This window comes from Myzus persicae, unplaced genomic scaffold, assembly GCF_001856785.1.
Source record: "Myzus persicae strain clone G006 unplaced genomic scaffold, MPER_G0061.0, whole genome shotgun sequence".
Classification (NCBI taxonomy): domain Eukaryota; kingdom Metazoa; phylum Arthropoda; class Insecta; order Hemiptera; family Aphididae; genus Myzus; species Myzus persicae.
This window is the reverse complement of record NW_019104200.1, coordinates 741,948-769,162: the sequence shown is the minus strand read 5'-3', so window position 1 is coordinate 769,162 and position 27,215 is coordinate 741,948. Positions and strand designations below refer to the sequence as shown.

Below are 27,215 nucleotides of genomic sequence, written 5' to 3'. Positions count from 1 at the left end.
TAACTACACAAACAATTTTTAAAAATACTAAGTAAAATTACAGAAAAGTAAAAAGTAGAACTTTTTTGTTACTTACAATTATGTAAAAAAAGTATTTTCTAAAGCTTTAATAGTTTTTCAAATAATAAGTGATTCATCATTCATAATATAAAAAATAAACTCTGTTTACTTATTAATAATTAGTGTTAATAATAATTCTCAATGAATTTTTTTAATTTTTTTTTTTGTATATTTAAAAAAAATAAAGACTTGGTGGAATCAATAGGTACAATTTTTTTTTAAATTTATGATAGTATCTAATGGAATCAATATCTAGTGAAATCGATATGTATGGATATTATAAACACTGCAAAGCCTGCAAAATTGCAATGGTCAGCGAATTCAATATAAACGTTTTTCCTAACCAGGTAGTTTCGGTGGATCAATATTGGTAAATATTATTCTAATGCAAGTAGTTTATACAAGTTTCAGCGGGAATCAATAAATGCTCCTCAAACATTTTGTTTATTATTTTATGCTATTGATGACGTTTTAAAGTCACATAAATCTAATACATATTCTCTATTGTAATAATACCTCTCCGCAGATTCACTAAAGTGTCTACTGCACTAATCAAATTATTAATAAAAATATGTTGTCAATGTATAGTCATTATTTGTTAGGTACCATAACCATTATACAACTTTTAGTGCTATATATAGAGTTAATATTCAAGTATTCATAACGTACCTAACTGTTATATTGAGCATAAACTTATAAGGTAATTCGCGAAAGGTACATTTATAAGCACTACTTAGTAGTTTATACTGCAGCAGAATCAGCCACTGGCCATGATAAAACAAATTTTGGTAAATTCAAGGATTTTTAAATTCACATTCGAATGTAAATTACAAATTGCATTTAATGTACATTTGAACGCGCATGACTAGGCCAAATAACTTTTATCTGGGTCATTACCGCCTTATTATCAGCGGTGTTAAGCTCTCGTGAGTCGAAGAGACAGACAGAAGTTGATAGCGGTGCACCCAAAACAATATTCTTTATTCAAGAAATGTTTTGATTGCTAGTTTTTTACCAAATTATCTGTATATTATTCATAATTCATAAACAATACCTATAGTATCAGTAGTAACCATTAAATACGAGTACAATATAAAACATGATTGTATCTACGTGTTACAATCGAGTATTTGAGTGACTAGATGACTAGTGAGAGCTTATTACCTACTACATTTTTAAAAACTGAACCATTATGCCATTATGGTCCATGGACGTGAAAAAATTAAGTGCCTATATGAAAATAGAATTTCAGTAGAAAATAAAAATTACCAATTTACTAATCATTAATAATTAGTGTATGATTTTATTAGAAAAAAATATGCATTGGGTCGTATTATAGCCTACCGCAGTTACTGTTTTACAATAATTAAGATTATAATAATAAATATTAAATAATTATAAATTATAATTGATGTATTATTATAGCCAAAACACATTATATCAAATACCAAGTAATTATTATTATATTTTGTATTGTATTTAAAAAAATTGAATTATTTTGTCTCAACTCTCGACCTAGTTAGCTTAGTATTTGATATTGGCAAATAAAATTAACGTTTAGTAATTTAACAGTGGTGAGAGATATTTAAAAAGTACAAAGACAAATTCAAAATAATATTGACGTTGTTATGTTATATTATTAGATGATTGTTTATAATTTATAATATTATATGAAGTTAAAATTTTAATGAAAGTCATCAAAATTACAAATTATTTTGTACAAGTACCTATATTCAAAAATTCATAACATTTAAACATTTTTATATATAGCAAAAGCTGAAAATTTAACACACGGTTCCTCATAACTTCATAAGTTGGTCTTATCGGGAAAAAGAAATGTTTGAACGTAAAACTATATTCATTTATTATGAGAGTTTTTATGAAGTTTAAATGTTGACGAAATTGAATATTATGTACACGTAAATTAACGATTTCGCCTTAAACGATTATTTTGTTGTAATTCAAAAACCATTTATCGTTGAAACTTTAAGTTTTCTGCAATACCGAATATTATTATCTATTCTAGAGTTCTAGACACAATGCAATTTTCAAAATATTTAAAATTTTAAACTTATTTTAAGTTATTTTTTACCACGAATCGATTTATTACACCATTCTACGGCACGTAATTTTATAAATTTTTCGGAAAAAATGAATTCATCTTATTACCGTATTGCTAGTAAAAAAATAACTTACTGCAATATAAATAAATTATAATATAATATACTTAGATATAAATTATAAAATTTCCTCTTTCTTTCCTCTTCCTTCTCTTTCCGTTCAAAACCGTATACATAATGATTTATTATTTTATTAAAATTCAACACGTCCATTACAGTGGCCTACTCATTGATGTGGTATATAGGTACAATCATAACTTGTTATATGGCAGAGCGAGATCCCCAGTTTTTTTTAAACAATTATTTAATGTTCATTAAATCACTCGGAACCCGCCGCGTCCGTCGCCTCGAGGTACATAATTGAGAATTCAGATATATATATATATCGTTGAATCTATTTAAACCGGCAAACACTGATAACCTGACAAATTTCATTGAACGACGCTCTTCAGACTTTAACAGTGTATTTTTTAATATAAACTCAAACTTTTTTACATTTTAGAGATCCTTTTTGTTGCTAACTGCTAGTAAAATTTCATCATTAAAACAATTAAAAACATATTTTCTAAACACCATGATTCAGGAATGAAAAAATAGATTAGATGGTTTGGAGATTATATGAATATATACACAGTGAGATAACAGACCCCCATAATGTCTTAAATAAATTAGTCACCAAAACAAGAAAATACGATTAATATTATAAAATTAACAATATTTTTTGAATTTTTAATATAATTTAATACATTTTTAAATTAAGTCCAATAAAATCAGTCTTAACTCGTAGATAAACTCTTCCTACGCCACCCATCATAATATTGTACATTGCAGTCATAGTTTTACTTATATTGTACAAAGGTACAAAGTACGTTTTTGTTATATTTTCACGAGTGTACAATAATATAATTGTAAATGACATATTAGGTTTCCAAAAACAAATATAGGTCAATGTCATAGGCTCGTATTCCATTTTTACGGTTAAATGGTGTTTCGTTTCCACACACGTCGCGCGTGTGCCTATATATGCCTCTCGCGCTGTAGCGTCCGTAGGCGTGAACCCGCCTAGCAATAATAATTGTTGGTTTCGTCGTCGTCGTCGTCGTAATGGAATTTCGCCTGGAAATGTATTCGATGAGATATGTGTGCGTGTGTTTTTATTCAATTTTTCCCCACACGAGTAAATATGTATCATATACCTATATATTTGAAAGATAAAATATTTCGCAGAGGGAGACACACTGTATGATATTATATAGGTATATATTATATTATTATATAATATATAGGTACAACCTACACGAAAATTAAAAAATGTCGCCAACTATTACGACCAGTTATCGCACTGATCACCAAATATATCTGTAATAATATAAATCAAATCCTCGCCCATCATATTGTAATATAATATAGGTATATTTTTTACACATAATATTGTGCAGTATAGTATATTATTTCCGATTACCTATCGTATTATATAATATGGGTAACGAATGAAATTCAGACATGTGTAATTCTAACTTTTATTTTTTACCGTCTTGAACCTATAATCCATGTAGATAATATTATAAGAATAATACATATTGTCAAATTCTATATTGTATAATGTCAATGTCGTGTTTGAGTAAGTACAAAGTACCTACCTACGATTTTGTGTTGCCTCTTGCCTACCTATATATATAACCGCAACAATATAATGTGACAGCAACATATATGGACAAATTATGTAGAGATCAGTGTGTCAAACCGACGCAAAAGTCATATGCATATAATATATCGCGGGCGTTCTATTTTAAAAGGCACCGCCAACTGCCAAGTCACTTTTTTTGAAATGTACAGTTGAGCAAAATCAAAGTTAAATTTTAAATTAAATTTTAATAAGCTGTAGAGTAGATACAACTTTTTATGTAGTCAATGTAAAGTTACACAAATCACGAAATTTAAAAGCTTTTATCTATTGGATGATATATTTTACACTATTTTTTTTTTTCTAAATGTTTTGCCTTATAGCTGCAGTTAATCTTACATCTTGTTAATTCTTTCATTGACATAAAAATATTAGTAAAAATGATTTCTTCTTTTGGTTCCCTATGGTTGTATTTCTCTATAAGTCACTCATTTTGCAATCCACAAATATATGATTAGCCAAAAAAATAGGAGTCTTCGGCAACAACAAGTTTTTTATTGACATTTGCACCCCTGGTCATTATTTAAATTTTTGAGTTTTGCTGTTTGTATACAGTTTGAAAATAATATGTCTAAATCTTTCCGATCAATACCTATTTGTCTTTCATTGTTTTAAACTTTTAAATAAGCGTTTCTAATAAGCGTCATCAAAATTATTTTTCAATGTCCACAAAGCCACATAAGTGCTCCATTTGGGTTTAATTTTATTTCTAGTAGTATTCTTAATGCAAGAATGCACTCTGGTTCGTTTTTCTGATCCGATAAAACCGAATTCGTCGTCCTCAGCGTTGCTTTCCATTTTTATTCTCATTCTCTCTTTTTATTATTTTTACCAATGTCCTTAAATATCCTATGATTATATAGCGTCTAGCACACTTTGTGCAGGTCGGTATTCCATTTCTTTGGAATCGTGACTAGTTTACGAAATCTAGCTTGTAAAGTCCTTAGGGATGTCTCCCATGTTATAACTACCTTGTATTTTATTACAAAAATATTATTTACATCTACATTTAAGCTCTTTATCAATTCACTATTTATTAAATCTAGTAATCCTGCATTACTCGTGTTTATTTCGTGTCAAGACGTATAGTTAACATCGGTTATTTTCAATATATACACGCTTGTCAAATTATGTTGACAAGCAGTCGTTAACGTGTTAAATTGTTTCAGAACACCGTCAAACTCACTTTTGATGATTGGCAGTCCTTTGAAATCTGTATTTAATCTAGATCTACTAGATCTATAATTACATTCTCTAGTCTAATACGTTTTTAATACGGTCGCGAAAAACTCAATTAAGACTCTTATCACTTGGTACCTTTTAATTGAATAGCAAATGCTATTAAAACAAATAAAATATACTTGCATGTTTATATGGACATTAGACACGCTGCGGTCTTGATGGCACTTTTGAGCCTTTTAATTATTGTTATTTACAATGATGATTGATGGTTATTATATACTGTAAATAAACATAAAATAGGGTGTGCTGCCAATATAGCATTGTCCGTTATAGTTGTTGTTGTGTACATATTTAAATATTATAATTTATCTATAATATAACTATTTCTATAAAGTATAAATAGTATAATGCTTGCACGCAGTAACGATACCTCCGGCCTGCGAATATTTTAAAATTTATCATGACGCGGTTCAAGTATCATGTTTGTTCGGAACTTCTAGATAATATGTCGATCCCGTTCGATGACAAATATTTTGGACCGTTTGTTTTTATACGTTTCGATTTTGATTTTGAACGCGGTTATAGGTAACTATACTAATCTAACTTCACTATTTCGTGGCTTATATTATCTGTTTTAGAATTTATTGCTGAAATGTCATCCTTGCGTTAAACCGCGGGAAAATTTACACTCACTGCCGAGGGCTTCGAGCTTTTTTATAGTGAAAAAATTATGACAGTAATAATAATAATAATGATAAACCGGTATATATTCAGAAATAGGTCAATCAGTAAACGCGCTTGCGCTGGTCCGTACTAACTACTAACCGACAATCGCACAAAAGCAATGTCACGGTTTTTTCATTTTCGTTAGTCGTATAATATTGAATTACGCGTGTAATATAAATTTTATACATACACATTACACACACGCTCGTGTAAGGTAGGTACTCTCGTTATACCTACATAATAATATAAGATAATTATTATTATTATCATTATTATAATGAGTTTGACCGGAAACGTTTTACGCATACAGACTCAGTACATATATAGTTAAGTGGTCATCATATGGTTTATAATATAGTGTACCTATATTATATAGGTAGGTCACATTATAAGTGATGCATGGTAAGTTATAAGTATCTATACTTACGCGAAACGTAGGAATCGTGCTCCAGCAATATTTAATTTATATACAGGATTTATCGTCATCTATAATCACGATATTCGCAATATCGTCGTCCCATCGATAACGCTTGCATTCTTCCTAATCGTTATTTTTTAACTATACGATTATCCAGTGGCCAGTGGCATATGCACTATGTATACAGTTACCATTAAAATTTTCGTGGCCTTAGGTAGTTTATCAATTGGCAAATTGCAAGGTACTGGAAATTAATCAAAAATAACCAATCTAATTTCCAGACACTGAAAGTATACACATACATATAAACAAAAGTAGGTAACGACACAAATAGCGTTTGAGACGTGATGAGCTTAAATCCTGGTGAATAATTGTTGAAACTGAGCCCCCGAATAAGTAGACACTCATTATTTGAGAGGGATGAAGTTATGCCATCAAGCTTCACTTTATGCGTCTCCGTGGCAAAAAGTATACTTACATGTATATAAGTAATAGGTACTTTATACATTTATATCATCTTATATTTGTAAAATTAAATCAAATAAGCACGTATTTTAGAGAAACGTAAATAATTACATAATATTTTATTGGTATACTTTATAAGTTGAAAACTATAAACTTTCATATATTATTTCCTATCCGAATTTGTTCTATTTTAAAATGAATAGTTTTTAATAATACAAAATTATATATTACTTTGTTATCATCATAAACTAATTTTTAAATATCACGACAAACATTTAATATTTATTATTTAATTATCTAAAAATAAAAAAAATCATTCCTAGACCATAAAAATATTGAACTCATTAAATAATTATGGAATAATCTTTCTAAATATATCATATAATTATGTTTATGTATTTGTCCAGACCTTGGAAAATGAAATTAACTGGAATAAAAGTTAATGAATATCACCCTTGCAATTTGTGTACCTATATGCACCTCTTATAAACACGCCTGCCATATTTTGAGCCTTGTTTTATTGTATTCACCATCGAGTCCGCCCAGACGATATCGGCAGCGTCATCTACATTTTACTGCCACGTTTTGAATTATTTAACACGAATAGGATAGACTGCGTCACTGCGACGCTGCTACATATTATGATTTTTGTAAAATTTTCAGATTTGCCATTCTGTGAAAACTGTAATTAGCTGGCTATAGGTTTACGAAGATATCGGTTAGGTTAGGTCATCTCAATGATTTTACAATAAACTTTATTCGGTCTCGTTTATTCAGGAGTCTAATAATTCAGGGGCAATATTTCCCATTGAATAAGGTTAATGTTTATGTATTTGATCCAAGATCGTAGAACGTACAGTTTAGACAGTTTAGTAATAAAATAATATTCATAATTAGGCACACAAAAATAAAACAATAATTTAATCATTATGTATTTCCATCGGTTTGTTCAAACTTTATGTCTGCAGACCATTTATTTTCTTACAAACCTTTCCCTTTTCGTCCTATTTCACTTAAAAATTGTTAATTTATTATTTATAATTATTTTGTTTTTTCAAAAACTTCAGTCAATTTCTGGGGGTAATGGACCATACAATTTTTTTCCATTTTTTTTTATAAAATAATTAAAATTATCATCTACAGACTACATTTAATTACACAGGTATATTACGACAAATATCGAATTGTAATCAACAATCATTAGGTTATATTACAAATTACAAATTAGTTATATTACACTGCTTAAAGGTTGGTAAAAAAGTATTTTAAATATTTTTGTTACTCGCGGAGAACGTATTGAACGCTATCTGGTAAACAAACTTTGGTGGTGAGTTGGTGACTGCCCCGCGATAATAAGATATTTAAAATCAATAATAATATTTACTAAACAACTTACCTTTTAGAGTGAAAAACAGTTAACGTCTATCAGCATAGGCAGAAGCGTAACTGGGTAAAAAACTATAATGGAGACAAAATCAAAACCATAAACTAATTGTGTGTTTTACACAAGTCTTTTAAACTCCTGGTATGACAACATAGAAACAAATGACCGTCCAACTTATAACTGTTTTCACAAGATCTGAGTTAAGACAGGAATCTCAAATTTTGTGTTTCATTTGCCTACAAAATGGTTACAAAATATTGTGAAAATGTCGAGTAAAAAAAATCATATAGAGGATACCGGCCACCGGCCACCGGGTGGTTACCCCAGCACCCTGAATTTAAGTTCGGTATTCTGAACTTTCCAGTAAGTTACAAAAAAAGAAGTGGTAACATTTCGTTACATCTTGTGAAATTTCAAGACAAAAACTTAGAGGTTGCTGCCTTGCTGGAGACTGGAGTGACAATTTTGAAAGTTTCAAGTACACATATTTCTATATCCCACTGTCGTCCAGTCTGTCCAATTGAGAAATTAAAAATACAGTGCCCGGTTGCTGATATAGATAATAGACATTCTTATTATCTATTGCTGAATATATCGCCGATGTCTGGTGATAAAACGAATTGAATGTTCGATATCGATGATAACAGTTATGTATGTGCCTGTGGAAAAATGGGCGAAATCAAATCATTAAAAACACTTGTAGAGCTTGTAGAATTTCGAACAATATTATGCATTAGAACAAAAAAATTTAACGTTACCTACCTACACCAATAGTTTTAATGGTTTTATGTGATCATTTACAATGAAAGTCTACCTCAGATAGCATTACGGAAAGCAGGTAACAACAACAACAATAATAATGCTAAAAAACGAAAAAAAAAAAAGATGTCATTCAACAATTGATTCGACAGTGGTTTTTTTCAATACGCAATTTGATATTTTTGTTTGATCATCAGGACATGATCTTAAAATGGAGTTTGCTGACAAAATTAGAATACCAAAGTTGAACGGGGTGACTATGAGAGGTCCACACATATCCAACCCTAGTACTGGGACACTAGTCATTACTGGTCATCATTTAATATTTTCATCAAGATCTGAGGACGTAGAACTATGGGTAAATAATCAAAGTTGGTTCAATATTTATTTTTCAAATAGCGAAAATAAGTATGTCAGAAAATGTATATTTCCTAATTTTAAATTTTCGGTTCTTAATTCTTATTTCTTATAGTTGTGATTGTTTGATTTACATCAAGCGAGAGACAACAATTTACTATCAAATATATTACTTATAAAATTATATAATATTATAATGAGTAATAACTACGTACTTGTCTTAGTTGAAAAAATTACACTATTTATTCTAACATGCAAAACTAATATTTTTAGATTTTGAACCGTAATATTGACATTGTGGAGAAAAAACTAAATTCAATTACTTTAAAATGTAAGGACTTTAGAATTATTGTTTTTGATATGCCGTATATTGAACAAGCTACCTCTGTGGCTGCATCTATTGAGTCACTCATAATGACAGGTTGATAAAATATCAAAATATGATCTTACTAAAAAATAAAATACGTACAGTTTTTAAAAGTTTTTTTGTGTAATTCTTAGATGAAGCAGATTACCTACACCATATGTTTTCAAATAAAAGTAATGAATATCGTTCACCATTTGATGTACAATCTCAATGTGAAAAACTAGTTGCTGGTGATTCAATGTGGAGAATATCTCAAGTCAATAAATCTTATAGAGTATGTTTTTAAATTTATCTTTATATTGTAACTATTGCTCTCTTTGTTATAAAAATACTATTTATAATGGTCGGTTATATTGCGTAAAGGTTAAGATTATTTAAACTTGTAGACTGTGGTTGTTCATGGGTATGATTTACTAATCATTACGAGTGTTAGCTGTGCAGTTACAGAATTTTATTTTTAACATTTATGTAAACAATTTCAAAACTGATGATAAAATACTTAATTGTGTTTCTTTCTTTCCATACATTTTATATACCAATTATTTAATGTAAAATTTAAAATATTTTTAAAAATTAAATTAAAGCACTGAATTTAAATCCTAGCCCTACTCCTAAGTTATCAATTTTTAAACACAAATGTATATTTTTTTAGGTTTGTGGTACCTACCCTGAATTGACTGTGGTTCCGTCTAATGTTGATGATACCATGTTGATTGCTTCTGCTAAGTTTCGACAAAATGGTCGATTTCCAGTTTTGAGTTATCGTCATGAAAAAGGCGTAAGTGTTTCATGCCTTTTTTTTACGTCAAAAGCTTCAATGGATTATTTTCTTTTTTTGTAATTTTATTTAATATTACTGTATTTTAAGAGTTACACCTCATGGATGTCACAGACATTTTTCCTAGTTAGTAGTTCATTGACTACTACTTTGCTGTACTCCTTACTCTTAAATTACATTAATAGTATCATACAAATGAAATTGCTAGGAAAAGAGGAGATACCATAGCTACCCTAACAAAGTCCATACAAACTGTTACATGAAATTCCTCTTCCTCAGTTAATCTTTAACTATGTTTTTTTTTATAAATATTCATATTCATATACGTAATTAATAACCGATAAATAAAGAGCTAGATCACTGTGGGAAATCACTAAATAGTAAAAACCATCTGATAAAAAAACATCTAAAAAGATTACTTGCAACTTTTGGAAGCAAATCATACTCTAACTAAGACACATAATTTCTCTCCACGTGTCTCAGATTTTTCTAATTTTTGTTTCTTCCCCTTATAATACTTGACGGCTCATTGGTAGTGGATAATACAGATAAAAGTAAAAAGCCAAACTCTTTCCAAATTATCAACCAGTTTTTAAACCATGATTGTCACCCTATCGCTAAAGAATTTGTAATGTCAGATAAATTAGATAACTTTTTTCTGCTTCCATTGTAAATCACTACCTCCAAAAGCAGTTTCCCCAGCAGGAAAATATTTTTTATATAATATTAATGTCAACTGTTTTAACAAAAACTAAACAAATGAATAATTTATAGAGTGTGTTAATGAGAAGCAGTCAGCCTTTAGTTGGTTCAAGTTCTAAACGTTGTAAACAAGATGAACGTGTTATTAATTCTGTACTTGGTCCTGGAAAAAGAGGGTATATAATTGATACCCGCAGTGTTGCTAATGCTACAAATGCTAAAGCTCGTGGAGGTGGATTTGAAATGGAAGCTCACTATCCTCAGTGGAGACGAGTAAATTCAGCTCTTGAACGTCATAATGTTTTATTGGACAGCTTGTCAAAAATAATTGAAGCTTGTAATGATACAACATGTACTATAGAGCGATGGCTTAACAAATTAAATGGGAGTGAATGGCTATCCCATGTCAAAGATACATTAAATGCAGCTTGTTTAGTTGCACAATGTTTAAATAAAGAACGAGCTTCGGTATTGGTTCATGGATCAGAAAGCACAGATGCAACATTGGTATTAATATCATTAACTCAATTGATATTAAACCCAGAATGTCGAACAATTGTAGGGTAAGAATTTGTAATATTATTTTAGTAGAAGTTATGTGTGTTGAATAAAGAGTTTAATAAATATTTATAGATTTGAATCACTAATTGAAAGAGAATGGCTTCAAGCTGGACACCCATTTGAAACTCGCCATAAAAGTGGTTGTTATAACGCAGCTCGTTCAAAAGTATCTTCATCGTCTTCATCAAAAATTTTCCATCATGGATCAGGGGCCACTTTTTTATTATTTCTAGACTGTACATGGCAAATACACAATCAATTTCCATGCTGTTTTCAGTTTTCAACAAATTTTTTATCATCACTAGTTGATCATTCATATTGTTCAGATTTTAGTACATTTTATGGTAATTGTGAGTCTGATCGGAAAAATAATCAATATGGAAAACCAAATTTATGGTCGCACTTTGATCAAAAAATTGATGAAATTAGCAATCCTCTATACTTACATACAAATAATGTGATTTGGCCTTCTGTTGCTCCATTTAGTATAGTAAGTTTATTGTAATTTAATGCCATATTATTGTAGATCATAATTTTGCAAGATATGATTTTTGATAAATAACTTTTAATTTTGTTTCAATAAGTATGTTAACTTAAGTATGTTGAAATTGTATTGTAATTGTGCAATCAAACCAAATTTTTTAGGAATTGTGGAGAGATATGTACTTAAGATGGTCTATTGATCAAACACACCAAAAAAAGTATAAAAAATCAATTGATGATTTAATAAAACGGAATAAGGAACTAAAAGTCTTAGCTACAAAATTACTCAACGAGACTCAAGATTCTGGTAACAAATCTACATAATTAATTAATTATATTTTCTATATTATTCATACAGGTACCAATAATTATTTAATGATATGTTATTATTTTTTTTTATGCCATTTAATTTGTAAATTAACTGTAGAATCTATAATATATTTATTACTATGTATATTATTATTTATTTCTATTGAAACGATACTGTACCAATTTACCTGAAAATAAATAACTTGATAACCTATATAAGTGTTAAAGAACAAAGGTCACCATTTTAAAATTTACCAGTCAAAAATAGATTAATATCATTTATTTAGCATACATTAATTTTTATTTTAAAATATATTTTTTGTTTTTATGTATAAAGTAGGAATTGCTTATGATTAGTTAAAACAAAAAAGTTTTATCTACGTTTATCACTATTATCTTTCTATTTTAGGTATTCAAATATCATAATTTTTTCTTTGATTTTGTTACAACTATTTTAGCTTTTTGATGAATCAATTACAGATAGCTAGACGACTAATTAGTAATAATTGTTATATATTTAATAAAGGTGCATAATATGATGTAATATAAAAATATAATTTAAAAACATGTATGCCATTATTAATTATATTATTATAATCAGTAATAAATAATACTTAGGTTCTATTATTAACTATCAATATTTATAATCAATGGTACTTTATTAACTTATATATCTTCTGTGGAGTATTTACACCTCCAGGTTAGGTGGTTATTTACCTTTCGGTATGTTTAGTCGAAGCAGAATGGTCTACAGGATGAAAAAGACAGAATTAACCTATTTAATTAACTGTTCAATAATTTTTATTCCAATATTTATTTATTAAAAAAAATTATTTAGTTTAATATTATTTGTACTATATTTATACATTCTGAGCGGAGCAATGAATGTATTGATTTTACTAAGATGTACTTTTTTTATTTTTGTGTCTATATGCACTATATATCTGTTGAACAAATGCATGTTTTGATTTTGAGCTATGTGAGGTGGTTTCTGGTAGCAAACTAGATCTAGTTGATACTTATGAGGTCAAAATTGGAAAGTCTCAGTATTGATCAAAATATTCGAAAAAAATGTTTTTAAAGAGGTGAGAAAGTGAGTACCATTTTTTATAGGAGGTGTTGTGTGGGTCACTGTAATGGATGTAATAAATTTGAATTCAATGACATTCGACGATTTTGAACAAAGGCTGACTAATCAGCTTATTTACTATGTATATTTTATGATATTATTGCTATTAAAGTAATTTATTTTACCATTAGTAATACAGTTATCGGTATTTGGTAAGTTACTAGAGTAAAAACTTAATAGTAATTAAAAATTAAAAATGTCTCAAAAGATAGCAAATATTTCAAAATGTTCAAAATTGTATCTATAATTGATAACACCAAAGACAATTATCAACTTACATTTTTAAAATTTTAAAAATATAAGTCACGTAATTATAAAAAGAGTTTTTTTTTAAAGTTAAATTTGACTACAAATTTTTTTTTTCAAGAATTTGACCATGCATGTTTTTTGTGTTCAGTTCTATAGTTGCATCTAAAGTGGATGGAATGTTATATTTTCTGAGGTAACTTAAATATTTGTAGCATTATGTTATTAATTATTACTCTTGGTTAATGCCAAAATTACAGACATTTTATCAGGCATACAAAATGATATAATAAACATTTGGTAAGAATGTCAGGATTTACAAGGTTATTTGTTATTTCGTTATAATTTTTTCATGTATATATAATACAAATATAAATATTCTAAGTATCTACGGATTTTAGTTTTTGAGTATCGCCTACAAGCAATATCGACTGAAAACTGGGGTTTTGATAATTTAAAAAAAGTAATTTTAAATTTTGATTTCAAATTAGATATAATTTGCTACTAGAAACTACCATTCAAATTAAAAATCGAAACATTTTATCAATAATATATTGTTTATGTTACAGTTAAAGTGTTGAATCAATTAGTTTATGAAATATAAATAATAATAACTAGGTAATTTATAAAATAACTAAAGCTTGTAGATAATGTATATAATTTATACTTTAACTAGTTATTTTATGCATTCCCTGGCATCACTTTGTTAATGTGTAAAAATGTAAATAACAAAATATCATGATAAATAAATATAGTTCTAACATTTTAAACAATTTAATATAACATTAAATCAGATAAGATTGACGTCCTTTTATCTTTTATTTATTTGATACCTACCTACACATTACAATTACATGAGTGTTATTACAACTATACTCTCGATCCCAGTTCGCAGTATGTTCAGATAATTAGCTGTAGAAGCTGTTCCAAATAAAAGTATTACATTAAGATCTGCGGCAACTGTGCAGTCACTGGAAACTGGTCAGGGTTTTTTTAAGTGCACTTGTACCAAAAAATGAAGCACAAAGCGCACTGTTTGTAGAAAAAAAGAGGTATTGTGCAACTCTAAATGCCATAATAGCCTTAAATAAACAAATAAATAAATAATATAACTATAATTAATTCAGTAAAATAAAATATTTTAAATTTTAATGTATTTCATACTTTTAACGGATATAAAACTGAAATTATATAGAATAACTAGATATTCTATGAAATAACTAGTTAAAGTAAAATTGTCACGTATTATTTCATAAAATAACGAAATTCAACACTAGCTGTAACATGTATGCACCTAAAAAAATGTTTAAAAAAAAACATGCCATTGTATAATCATTAATAAAAACATTCATTGGAGATCTAAAATAAAGAAAAATTGATAATTTTTTACCAATTTAGTATTTAGTAACAGGAACTTTATTGGATAATTAACATTTATTATTATATTGGATATCATACTACACAAATAAACTTAAAACATAAAAATGTCTGTAGTCTCATATAGGCAATTTAAAGTTGTAAATTAAATTTTTTTTAATTTTCAAGTGGTTCTATATCAGTATCACTATTAAGTTTTAATTGTTATTAAACCATGGCATATGATTTTTTTACTCCCAGTTTACTCGTAAAATATTATGTAGTTTTAGATCAAAATAGTCTTAAAAATGTGTATTAAATGTTATTATCATTGTAACTTATATACTTTGGAAATAAATGAACAAATCAAATATTTAATTTGTCAAACTACATTACAATTGCATTTTTTTAAGAAAGTTATGCAATTATATAAAGTTATTATTATATACTTAATGTATACAATTACATAATAAGTAATTATTTAAGTTAAATATTTAATATTTGTCTTAAAAATAAGAAAATATAATAGGAACACAAAAAACAATTAACATGTTATCACACCTAAACAATGAATAATGCTTTATTATTTGTAATTATTAAATTATATATTATATATAAAACAGTCTATAAAAAAATTGGCAAAGACACGGCAACAATTTACAAAAAATAACATATTTCCCAGTACCCAGTAGTTGTAAAATATACAAATCATTAATCATTGAACTTTCTTTTGTACTTTTTTGGTTTCTGGGGTTCCAAGAGTTTTCTTCCTTTGGTATACCATATGCATGTACATTTGAGGGAATACTAAAAAAAAAATTTAAAAATCACTCATTTTTGTTATAAATTATTGGAAAGTACTATAATATCATAATATATATGTATTTTAAATTGTGTCAAATAAGGAAATATACTATGATAAATCTTTATTAAATACTACTCTTCTGATATGGATACAATATGTAGATGGCTTAGCGCATCAGATACTGAATAATTCCTGGAGGCTGGAATAAATAGTTTTCATATTTTATAGATTAATATACTTACATGGAATATAAATCAGCATAACCATGGCAATTGCAGACCATAGACTCATTGAAATATTTAATTTATTAGGCATTTCAATACTCCACATTTTGGTTCTTCCAACATATCCTAATGATGTCCAATAAACTAATAATTCTCCGGTAACACCAACTGGATAAAGAACATAGAAGAAAGTATACCTGAAAAAATGACATTATCAATGTAAAATTTTTTAATAAATAAACCCATTAATAAGTTCAACATAATAAATACTAGTTACTACCTTGCCCAAATAATTGGATAAGGGATATAACCAACAATATTGAAACCATAGTATGAGTATCTGGTAATTTCTGCAAAGCACCAAGCAGTTAAGGCCAAAGGTAAACCTGGTGAGCCTGATGTCTCTGGTATAAATGCTATAGCAGCAACAATTGCTACACGAGACAGAACTTGTTGAGTAGTAACTGCCAAATTAGATTTCACCAAACCAGTAGCTACATTGAATATCTATAATAATAATTAAAACACAATTAAGCAAACAAAACTTAGAGAAAACATATAAATAGCTTATCGTTTAACTTTTACATTAGAATTTTAATTTAAAATACTATCAAATGCCAAGAATTTAAATAAAAGTGCTATTAATCAGTGAACTTGTCTGAGCAAATTATATAACTTTGTTAGTTACTAGTAAGTAGTAAGATTTACAAGTTGATTAATAAATTACTACTTATTAGTATTTAAGGAACTATAGAACTATATAGAACATAGTTGACCAAAAATATTTAGTTAATTAAGTGCTTATTTAAGGAGGTGGATACTTGAGAAAAGTTATAAACCTATTATATGAATATGGATGATATTTATATTTAAAAACAAAACCACTATATGAAGGGCTGCATATTAATATAATACACACTCATGTATACTAGTGAGAGTATTTCGATCTCCAATTATATATTTATATCAGTGATTTATGATTAATAAAATGAAATATTATAAAATATTTCTTGAAAATAATATTTGTCTTGAGTATGTCATACTCAATACAACAAAAACCTGTTGTTAAAAAGTCATTACATCTTACATGCAATATATTTATTAGACAGAGTATATACCTATCAATGATATAGTACCTGTAGGAAAATTAAAACTTGTTATAGACCAACAAGGAACTGTTGACCTTGTATGTGACCTAAAATAGTGAATATTATGAATAATAACTTACAAACCCAATGTCATTCGTTTAATATCGAACAATTTTACACTTGAGACTACTTTTATATTATTTATTCATCACTTCATCAGGAAAATTGATATTTCACAACAATAATACATAGTGCTTGTATTTTATCATTTAAAATGTAATAGGAATTCAAATTAAGAATGTTTTTTTTCGTTAATCATACCAACGCAAAAGCAAATAATAATCAAAAAATAATATTATATGCAGATTATCATTAAAAAAAAAACTTCTAATAAAAATTGCCCAATTTTTTTTAACAAACTTTAAATTACGACTTATATTTCCTTTCAGTTTAAAATGTATGTGCCAACCTCAATGAACGCAGCATTTTGGAAAATTCCAACTGTATACTTTACAATGTCCCACAATGATTGAGATTTGGGTGGGTTCAAGTAGAAATTAACGATTTGAAATAACAAATAACTCCATCTGCAAAAAAAGCATTAAACTATAGCATTCTGTCGCTCAAGTAAGGAAAATATTTGTAGATATATTAACAATAATATTACGTTACCCCAAAACTTGAATGAAATTGTATGCGAACAAGTACGCATTCACCGCCACACTAGGTTTTTTGTTCGTTTTCGTTTTGGTCACCGCCATTATAAAACACGGTATTATTTCTTGAGAAAATAACAATTTTTTTTTAAATAAAAAATAACAAATAATAAGTAGGTAAATTTTAAAACTATGCAAATTTGACAACTCCGTTAAGTATGAGATCAACTCAGTGTCGAGTCATTCGTCATTACGGACACAAAAAGTGACAACGACTCAAAAAAAGTTCCAACTGTACCTACAAAACTACGAGCGTAGGGCAATAGTGAGGAATTAGGCGCAGCGCCGAACTAAACGATTATCGCTACAACACTACTATCACAGAGTTTCGGCTATCGGATTGTGAATTGCGGTGGAAAATCAAAGCTCATAACAATATCATTCCCAAGTAACTCGTCCACCTCGACCATACCTGTTACGAACACCCGAGGGCCGAGATTCGAGTTGGCGTCGACGTGTTTGAGTGTTTCCTCCCCACCACTGGGTCAGCTGTGACGCGGTGCAACGCCTAAGGTACGTCCGCGAACGGATGGGCGACGTCACGCAACGATGATCCGGTAATGATTCGTGGTGTCGTGGATCGTGAGCACGGTAGACCGACAAACTACTAATTTAGCTAACCAAGTTTAACCACCTAGTTTATAGGTCGTCTATGTCAGTAAGTACCACGGTCGTGGTAGGTATACGTCCTGTTTAGGTCTAGCAGTGGCATATTTTCAACAATTTTTTTAATTCTAACATTTTATAGGTATTGATGTTTATAGACTAGGCGTATATTTACACGATTAAAAATTGTTACTAACAGGTATTAAAAATTTGCGTGGCTGCAGGTTTTAAAAATCAGTTAGGGTGCAGAGTATAGATGAACCTATTTTTTTGATTCGTGGGGGGGAGGGTCCAGTAACACTGATATTCTTTATTAACGGACGTTCTACTGAAAACTTATAAGGAATTTATGAGTTATGAAGTCACTTTTTCTGAATTGTATTTACAGGTCAACATAATATTGTATAAATTGATTAAATATGTGCTCGTTTTTTCTTAATGTAACATTTTTTATTCAACCAACGTATATAATTACAGCAACTACAGTCACAATCGTGTTAAGTTAATTTATTAATTGGTAAAAAACAAAAGGTTTTGAACGGGTTTATATTATATAGCAGATCAAAAAAATCATTTTTTAAGATGGAAACTGGAAATAATGTATTTTTACTGAACATCTAAAAATTAGGAATATTTAAGATATGCGGAGTGAACAATATGATGAAACTTTTGGCTTTCATTCAATATAGGTAGGTAGTAGGTACTTACGAACTCACGCAGTCACGCGGTTGCTGGGCACAATGCCACAATCTGCATAAAAGATAGAACAATAATACAAGTGCTGTACAATATATTATGTTATATTATACTATACATATTATCGTATTCCTGAAAATGATTGTTGTCTCAAAAAATAGAATTTTTTATTTTATATATTTTAAATTTTAGTACGTCACAAATGACTCGTAGAGACGTAGATAACCTATATACCAAAATACTGTGTGTGTAAGAATGAAATGAAGAGCAAACAATATATACGACTGGTTTATAAGTATAATAACTACAATATAATAACCTATAATAGCTACCTATGTAGTATCTAATCCATGTTTTTTTTAATCAAGGCTGACTGCTGGTTATTATGATTAATTATTAAAGTACAATAATACATATTTTTATTATGTAAGACTAGCTGGTTAGTGTTACGTGGTATACCTTAAGTTATGTGGGTAACGTTATTAATTTATATTTTTGATTCTTAGAACTACTAATTAATTATATTAAATGAGTTACATGTATAAATTAAAAGAAGTATCAGATTAAACTAAAATCATAGAACTGATTTACCCAAATTAATTTAATTTAAAATCCGGATTATTGGAATTGTATAAACTCATCCGCTGAACTTTTAGTCTTAAAAAGAATACACACTTATAACTTAGGTATTTCCGTTCAACACAAATAACCTAAAAATGAATATCAATAGAAAAAGAGTTATTATGTAAGCTTAGAAAAGATACACCTACGTTTTACGAAAAAGTTACAAGTTAATTAAAAATTAAATTCGAATATTCTTATAATATAAAATAATATGTAAACATCGGGTAAGTGGGTAACGCTCAGCAATACATTAGGTGTCTAGAGAGTCGCTGTAATGGACGTGTTAAATTTAAATTCAATGGTATAAAATCATTTTATACAAAAAGCGATAATTTACAGCTCTAATATAAACTAATAATTATTGATTTCAGTGTCATCAGAATTTAATTGTATATTTCATCGAGTAAAGATATTATATTATTGTGATTAAAGTAATTTATTTTACTATATAGGACATTAATACAGAAATCAACAGTAGGTTAAATTAATTTTTGCCAAAAAAAATTGTATTTGAAATTTTCGCTGTGTGTAAAAAAATGAATATATACTCTAAAAGTTTCATGTACCCACGAATAATATTTTTAAATTACAACAAAATAACTATACCCATTGGCCGTTATTCTTGGTTTAATAAGTAATTTCGTTCAAATTTGAACTTAAAAATATATACGAAAAAAGAATTGTGTTAGTATATTTTTTAGATTTGTTGGTTACTATATGAACTGCCTATTTACGAAAAAATATTTTATAAATTTTCAATCCTCAGCTATAAAATTGAACATTTTAAAATTTTTAACGACAAAACAATTTGAAAATTTACGAGATTTTGATAATTTTTTTCAACATTTGAAATTTAAATACTTTTAAAAAATTACTATAGATTCAAGTTCAACTTTTTTTGATTTCCACTAACAGCTATTTATTAGGAACGTTGTACTGTTGTAGTATGCTTTCAAATTTTTTTACCGAGCAAAAAATATTTATGGTCAATAGTTAAACAAAGACCAATAAATTATAAAACTCGAAATTTTCTTAAGCATATAAATTAATCAAAAAGAGTCACAATATTTCGAAAATCGTATTGTTGCATAAAAATTCCTTCAAACATTTAGTGAGACACTTCAGACATTCATGTATATCTAAGGTTATTTTTTTATAGAATTACACTAAATAAAAAATCTATTTTTTTGAAAACTGGTTTTGAGTACAAATCTGTTTTCCTTAGCTGCTGAAGTAAATCTAAGTATTTATAATGTCCCAAAAGTTGATAACAGACAAAAACAAATTTTTTTTAAAAAACACATCATTGTAAGTCCAATACATTTATCGCTTCGCTCAAAATCTAAAATGTATGAAAACATCATACAAATTGCCCAGTCGAAACCCCTTAAAAGTAGATGTATGACTATCTGGTTTCCACGAGTATAAATTAAATTGCCTGCACACAACTCCTTAAAAATGTGTATATTTCAGGACACCACAAAAAAATCTATGTGCTTCTATTATCAGTCTAACCCATTAACCACAATTCCTTCATCAGAGTAGCCAAAAATCAAAAATTTATAGGTTATGAGTAATTTTTGCTTATAAGTAATGACTATTGTTATACTGTGACGAAATTATGGAGTTATTGTCAGCTCGTTACAGGCACATATTACTAATAACTATGGTCTAATACAAATGAAATCATAAGCGATAAATTGTTCAGAAATGTTTCTGTAATCTTCAAATAATAAATTTAATAAAATCAGCTACATGTAACAATTATAAAAGCAAAGAAACTTAATAATTATTTATTAATGGTATGTATAATTATTTATTAGTCTATCGATCATAATATGACTCATAGACCATAGCGTATATTATAATATTATAGTCAATATTATTAATTATTATGTATTTATATTTATTGTTATCAGTGAAACCATTTAATATTTATTTGTAAATAATTTTATTATACATTTTTAATAACGTTATTCATAATAATGCTATACAAACGACTATATTAGCCTTAGGTACATAGACAATTTCAAAATTATTTAAATTTCAACTAAGCATTGTACTGTTATTGAATAATAAGCTCAAATATTTGAAATTTGAATTGAGAAAAGATAAATTTTTAACACTTAAATACTTTAAAATATCTTTTATAAAAGTCTTATCTATTGAGATATAAAATTATTTTTTGGTAGTATAGAACTATAGACTATAGGTATACGTCTATATACAGAACATTTATAAGTACTTGGGGTTAATGGCCGAAACGAATTTCTCTTTGATCAGCATTTCAAGAGTTATTTATACATTTAAAATATAACTGTCATTCATAGAATTAAAGTACATTGGTACTCAACTTTTAATAAACATACAAATATACTTAATGTATTATGTGTCACATATATCAAACAAACACTATATTACAACCAGTGGTTGAAATGGCTCATAATAAGTGAATGGATACCTTACATAAGGTTTATCATATATCGCATATCTAATGTTTTAGTGCAAACAATTTGTGGTGGCAAATTTAATCTAGTAGGTAACTATGTATTTTATTTTTGGGTGTAAAAAAGTAAATTCCTAGTAATTTTCATATTAATTCAGAAAAATTATCAAAAAATAGTGAGAAAATGGCCAACGGAAAAATAAATGCAACCGTTTTTGACAAAATCGATTTGGTTATTTTGTTGTAATACAAAAAAGAATAACTGTAGGGACTTGAAATTGGTATACATCGAGGTATATATACATTTATAAAATGCTCTTTTTGAGTTAAATTATTACATTGTAGTAATTTGATATTATGTTCTACTTTTTATAGACGTACGTTGATAAAATTGTTTATTCATTCCCTATTTAAAAGCTTGAAAATGTAATACATGGTTCCGTATAAGTTAAGCAATTTTGACATGGCCCAATGAAATGTCATGGTTGATTTTAGAATTTATAGTTTTATTTTTTAGAGACTTAGCCTAAGGTTAGGTTAGAGTTAATTTAAAGTGGTATCATTTTTTGTCCATTTAATTAAACAGTTACAACTTCATTCATTTTCTGAATGATTAATATGACTACCCAATATGCAGTCCATTGCCCTTGTATCAGGAACCACGAATCATAAACCTATATTTAACATCTTATAGGGCTATGAGCCTATTATGCTACGAACAGTACAAACTGATAAGCAAACGTTGAAACGTCGAACTATTCAGTCTAATTTTAAACTTAAGGTTTTTGTTACCTGTAAATTTAACTGTACGGTCATGGCATTGGTGTAAGGCATGTGCATTAGCGGGGAGGAGGGGGATACAAAAGGATCTTTAGCGCCTCCGAAACTTAATTATAGTTTATAATAACAATAATATTTTTTTTTTTGTTTAGATTTTAGTTCAATACTATTACGGATCAACAGATAAGATAAATTACGTCTAAATATATAATAACACATAATATAATCTAATCTAAATTGTAACGAGTTACATAAATAGGTTGGATGTTGGTAATTGGTTTATGAAATTAACCATAGGGGATTCACATTTCACTGTGAGCTTATTTTAAAAGAACGGTGAGAAAAGAAATAGAGGGATTTATATATAGCTATTATTTCTGTAGGGAACAGGATATTGTATCGGAAATATTGTCTGTTGGTTGAGCTCTAGTTATGTTAGCATACTATGGGCCAGCTGTATATTATCTTCGATTAAAGTTAACCGAAGTTTAATCATAGATAATAAAGATATGGATAGGCCACGCCTATGTTAAATACATTTGAGGCCGCGTTCCCGGAGGGGAAGGCAATTGAGGCTCCTTTATATTGATAGTCGATACTCAATATAGGTATACTTTATTTGGCCTCAATTGTTCCCCTCGAAGACCGCTGATAAGACCAATATGTCCTATCCATATCTTTATTATCTATGAGTTTAATCGGCCGAATGTGGCCGATTATAAAATCTGTTATCAGCTGATTAAGCTTGATCGATGTGTAACTCTTGTATTAAAAGTATTGCCCTGTTTGTTTTTTTCTTTTAATCAATTTTTTTACTTGTTGGACACCCTTTGTAAGATACTGTATGATCACTAGAGCAAATAGTACATTTAGCCAGAATACTACGGTCGTTGTGTATTCTACATTGCACTGTGTTATAAAATAATTAATATTAAATGGTTATAATTATAAATTATTTCATACTTGCATGTTCTTTGAGTTGATAGATTAGCATTAAGATACACGTAATGGATATATTGGTGGCTTAAAGCCATTGTTTAGCCAATAGATCACATCAAGAAACACTACATCGTCTACATCATATAGGCGAACAAGGTACACTGCGGCCGACTGCAACATTACCGTTAAGCCCCCATGAGTTATATTTCTATATAATATTTTACCTAACATTTTTAAAGCTTTACCTAAATGTCCAAATTGTAATACATTAATATAATGAGTATTATATTATGAGTACTTATATAATATATTTTGCTTTAATATGAAATGTGTAAAAAAAGTTTTCTAGTATGGATTATTGTGGACTTGTAACTTATAAGATCAAATATTTATAGCGGTAAAAGGGTTTGGGGAGGCGAAGCCCTTCACTGCTCAGTGAGCTGTGAAATATTTACGATTTAACACTCCACGTTTGAAAGGTCTAGTTGCGTAAATTGAAACAAATTTCGGGGTCCAACATGTTTTCAATATGGGGACTGGACACATCATTTTTACGTTCAAGATAAAGAAAACTTATTCTGGCTACTGATGTATGCTTTGATGAAAATATAAAATTATTTTTAAGACAATAGGAAGAGGCAAAAACGAATGATTATAGAGACTTGAAGCATATCGGTATTACAATATTTATATTTATCATTATTAACTAAACACAGTGCTATATATTTCAAAATGTTTAAACTAATTTCAAGCTATTTATACCACGAACCTATTCACACTTTTCTGCGGTATGTCGCTACGGCGGATTGTTTTGACTTAAAATGAACGGGAAAAACAGACTCATCCTACCACACTGACCTCGGCGATACTGATACGTACAATCTACAAAACTCTACACCAAAGAGCATCACTACGACGCGAGCACGCGACGTGTCTACGTATGTCACTGGTCACTACGTCGTTCTGTCAGATATCAGAATGTGACGACGCCAGAACAACAGAGATGTCGTCACGCGAGGAGATAAAAATAATATCGTCCACAAGTAGGTTAATCGAACGGGACAAGCACAAATCGAGTGCAAGTGCGTATCGTACGTAATAATTGTACACCTAATAATAAAATAATTATTTATGCTTAAATGCGGTTAATAATAATCCTGTCGTATGCACCGCGAAAACCTATTTACTATACTCACCCGCAATAGTAAGATCTATATTATATAGGTATACTATAACGTACTACGTCATCAGTCAGCAATCCGCAGCATCACGACGTGATAATAAAATAATAGAATGCGTTGCCGTTTTGGATTATTATTGTAATTTGTCATTACTATTATTGTCTATTAATGTTTACAGTTATTACTTATTACTATTAATGATTAGTATCACTGATTACCATTGATAACAATTAACAAATACTGGGATACCTACTAACATTTATAATCAATGTTTGATTGTTATTACTTTTCAATATTATCATCGTTTGTTGATGATTATTATTGTCATTAATCGTAACCACAATAGACTATAGGCCAATAATTCGTCATAATTATTAAATATTTTCATTTTGGTAATTTACAATTATTTTTAGAGAAATTACAAAGTATTTGGTAGTTACTGTTAATACCAAACAAACAAAATTTAATAGTCCCATATAAATTTACTGGACGGAGACTCTTAAAAATTGTAAAATAGGGACCTATAAATGTAATATTATTGTTTAAAAATAAATTTGTTTAGTGTTTTGAAAAAAAAATTATTGCCGAGTAATATGTAAATTATATTTCATACTATTTATTTTATGATTGTTGAGAAAAGTGAGGGCTTAAAAAATGTTTCTATGTTGTATATACAGAAATAATATGTATATATTATAGACTGATGTTTGTACTTTTGTAGGCAAAATTTATTGGTGTAATTTTGATTTTGAAACAATTATCAAACTGAAGGTTTCCTTGAAGGTGCAGTAGGTGCAGATGTGCAGTGATAATACTGCGCCAATCGTTTACATATATTTGTCCAGCGTGCGTGTAGTTGATCCTAGATAAATCAAATACATCGGGAGGTAGCTCCCTTAAAATAAATTGAATACAATGATTGAAGTTTTTTAATTTATATAACACTATTTATAAAATGTACCGGATAAGTCCAAATAAAAATCAACCATTGTCGGCTTCTCAATCATATTTTCCATTTTGGTAAGAAAAGAAATATTATACAACTATGTACTGTCTATTCATCAGGCTTTATATTGTTAAGTGCAATGGGACACTATAATTGTGCATTAGGAAATATAAAATGTGCTCAAAAAGGCTATCGAACAAATGTTTTTCTGATAAATAACAATTGAATTATTTTGGAATAGGTATATAAAATAAATATTGATTTTAAATAAAGGTGATCAAGTGGGTACCTCTCTGCTACACAGTAAATATGCCAAGTGGCTAAAAGTGGGTCACCGTAATGACTAATGGATATGTGAAAACTTCAATTTGAATTTATTAATAATTTATTGCATAAGAAAAATTTTTCTGAGCGAAGACAATCTGTAAGCACTCAGCCTGTACAATGTGTCCCGTGAAGAAGTGACCGGCGGAGTCACAATATGACAGTACACCTTAATAAGTTATGAAAAAAACCCCTTTAAAGGGGGTCGAACTTTTAATATTTTTAGTTATGGGCAATTCAATTTTATCTAAACAAACCGAATCTTCTGCACATTTGCTGATGTATCAGCAAAATATTTTATCGTATTTTTATTTTAATTTTAAAGCCATTTTACTGTGTTATCAACTAACATACTCAATCAAACCAGAAATTCACAAATTATTTTTATTGAATTAAAAAAGAAAAAAAGGTTGACAACAGTTTGCATTTGTAAAAGAAAATCGAGTATAAATCCAAACAACGCTGTATTTATGTGTACTATGCCTGTGTTGCATGATGTTCCTTGCGCCGACTCCTGGCACTGGTCGCCTGTAGAGACAGCTACAGAACACGGTCATAAGTCGCAGGTCTATTAAATAGGCTATAATTTTTTTTTTTACAATTAGGTCTGTAAGTTGCAATACATTTCTCGTGGGACGTGCGTTTTAAAAAGTATTTTCAAACTTTCGCGAGTACCTACCTATACTGTTTACGTAACGCAAGCAAATACAAATATTAATACAATATATTAGTGTTTTAGTGAAGTTTTGATACC

General features: G+C 28.5%; 2 protein-coding genes across 3 annotated transcripts; one reads left to right on the top strand and one right to left on the bottom strand.

Moving 5' to 3' along the window:
• The first annotated feature begins 8,662 nt into the window (after nt 1-8,662).
• LOC111039889 (myotubularin-related protein 9) lies at nt 8,663-12,620 on the top strand. 2 transcript variants are annotated; one of them, XM_022323538.1, is made up of 8 exons: nt 8,663-8,877; nt 8,996-9,156; nt 9,429-9,576; nt 9,657-9,796; nt 10,175-10,300; nt 11,075-11,565; nt 11,636-12,053; nt 12,209-12,620. In XM_022323538.1, the coding sequence occupies exons 2-8, from the start codon at nt 9,010-9,012 to the stop codon at nt 12,368-12,370; spliced, it is 1,632 nt and encodes a 543-aa protein (XP_022179230.1). In that variant the 5' UTR covers nt 8,663-8,877; nt 8,996-9,009; the 3' UTR covers nt 12,371-12,620. The 2 variants fall into 2 exon arrangements, with proteins under 2 accessions (XP_022179230.1, XP_022179231.1); XM_022323539.1 differs by lacking the exon at nt 8,663-8,877 and having other exon boundaries at nt 9,057-9,169.
• A 3,018-nt stretch (nt 12,621-15,638) lies between these two features.
• Nucleotides 15,639-18,282, bottom strand: LOC111039891 (very-long-chain (3R)-3-hydroxyacyl-CoA dehydratase hpo-8-like). Its single transcript, XM_022323540.1, has 5 exons — nt 17,876-18,282; nt 17,673-17,790; nt 16,396-16,622; nt 16,134-16,312; nt 15,639-15,893 (listed from the first exon to the last, which is right to left on the bottom strand). The coding sequence occupies exons 1-5, from the start codon at nt 17,962-17,964 to the stop codon at nt 15,802-15,804; spliced, it is 705 nt and encodes a 234-aa protein (XP_022179232.1). The 5' UTR covers nt 17,965-18,282; the 3' UTR covers nt 15,639-15,801.
• Between the last annotated feature and the right edge of the window lie 8,933 nt (nt 18,283-27,215).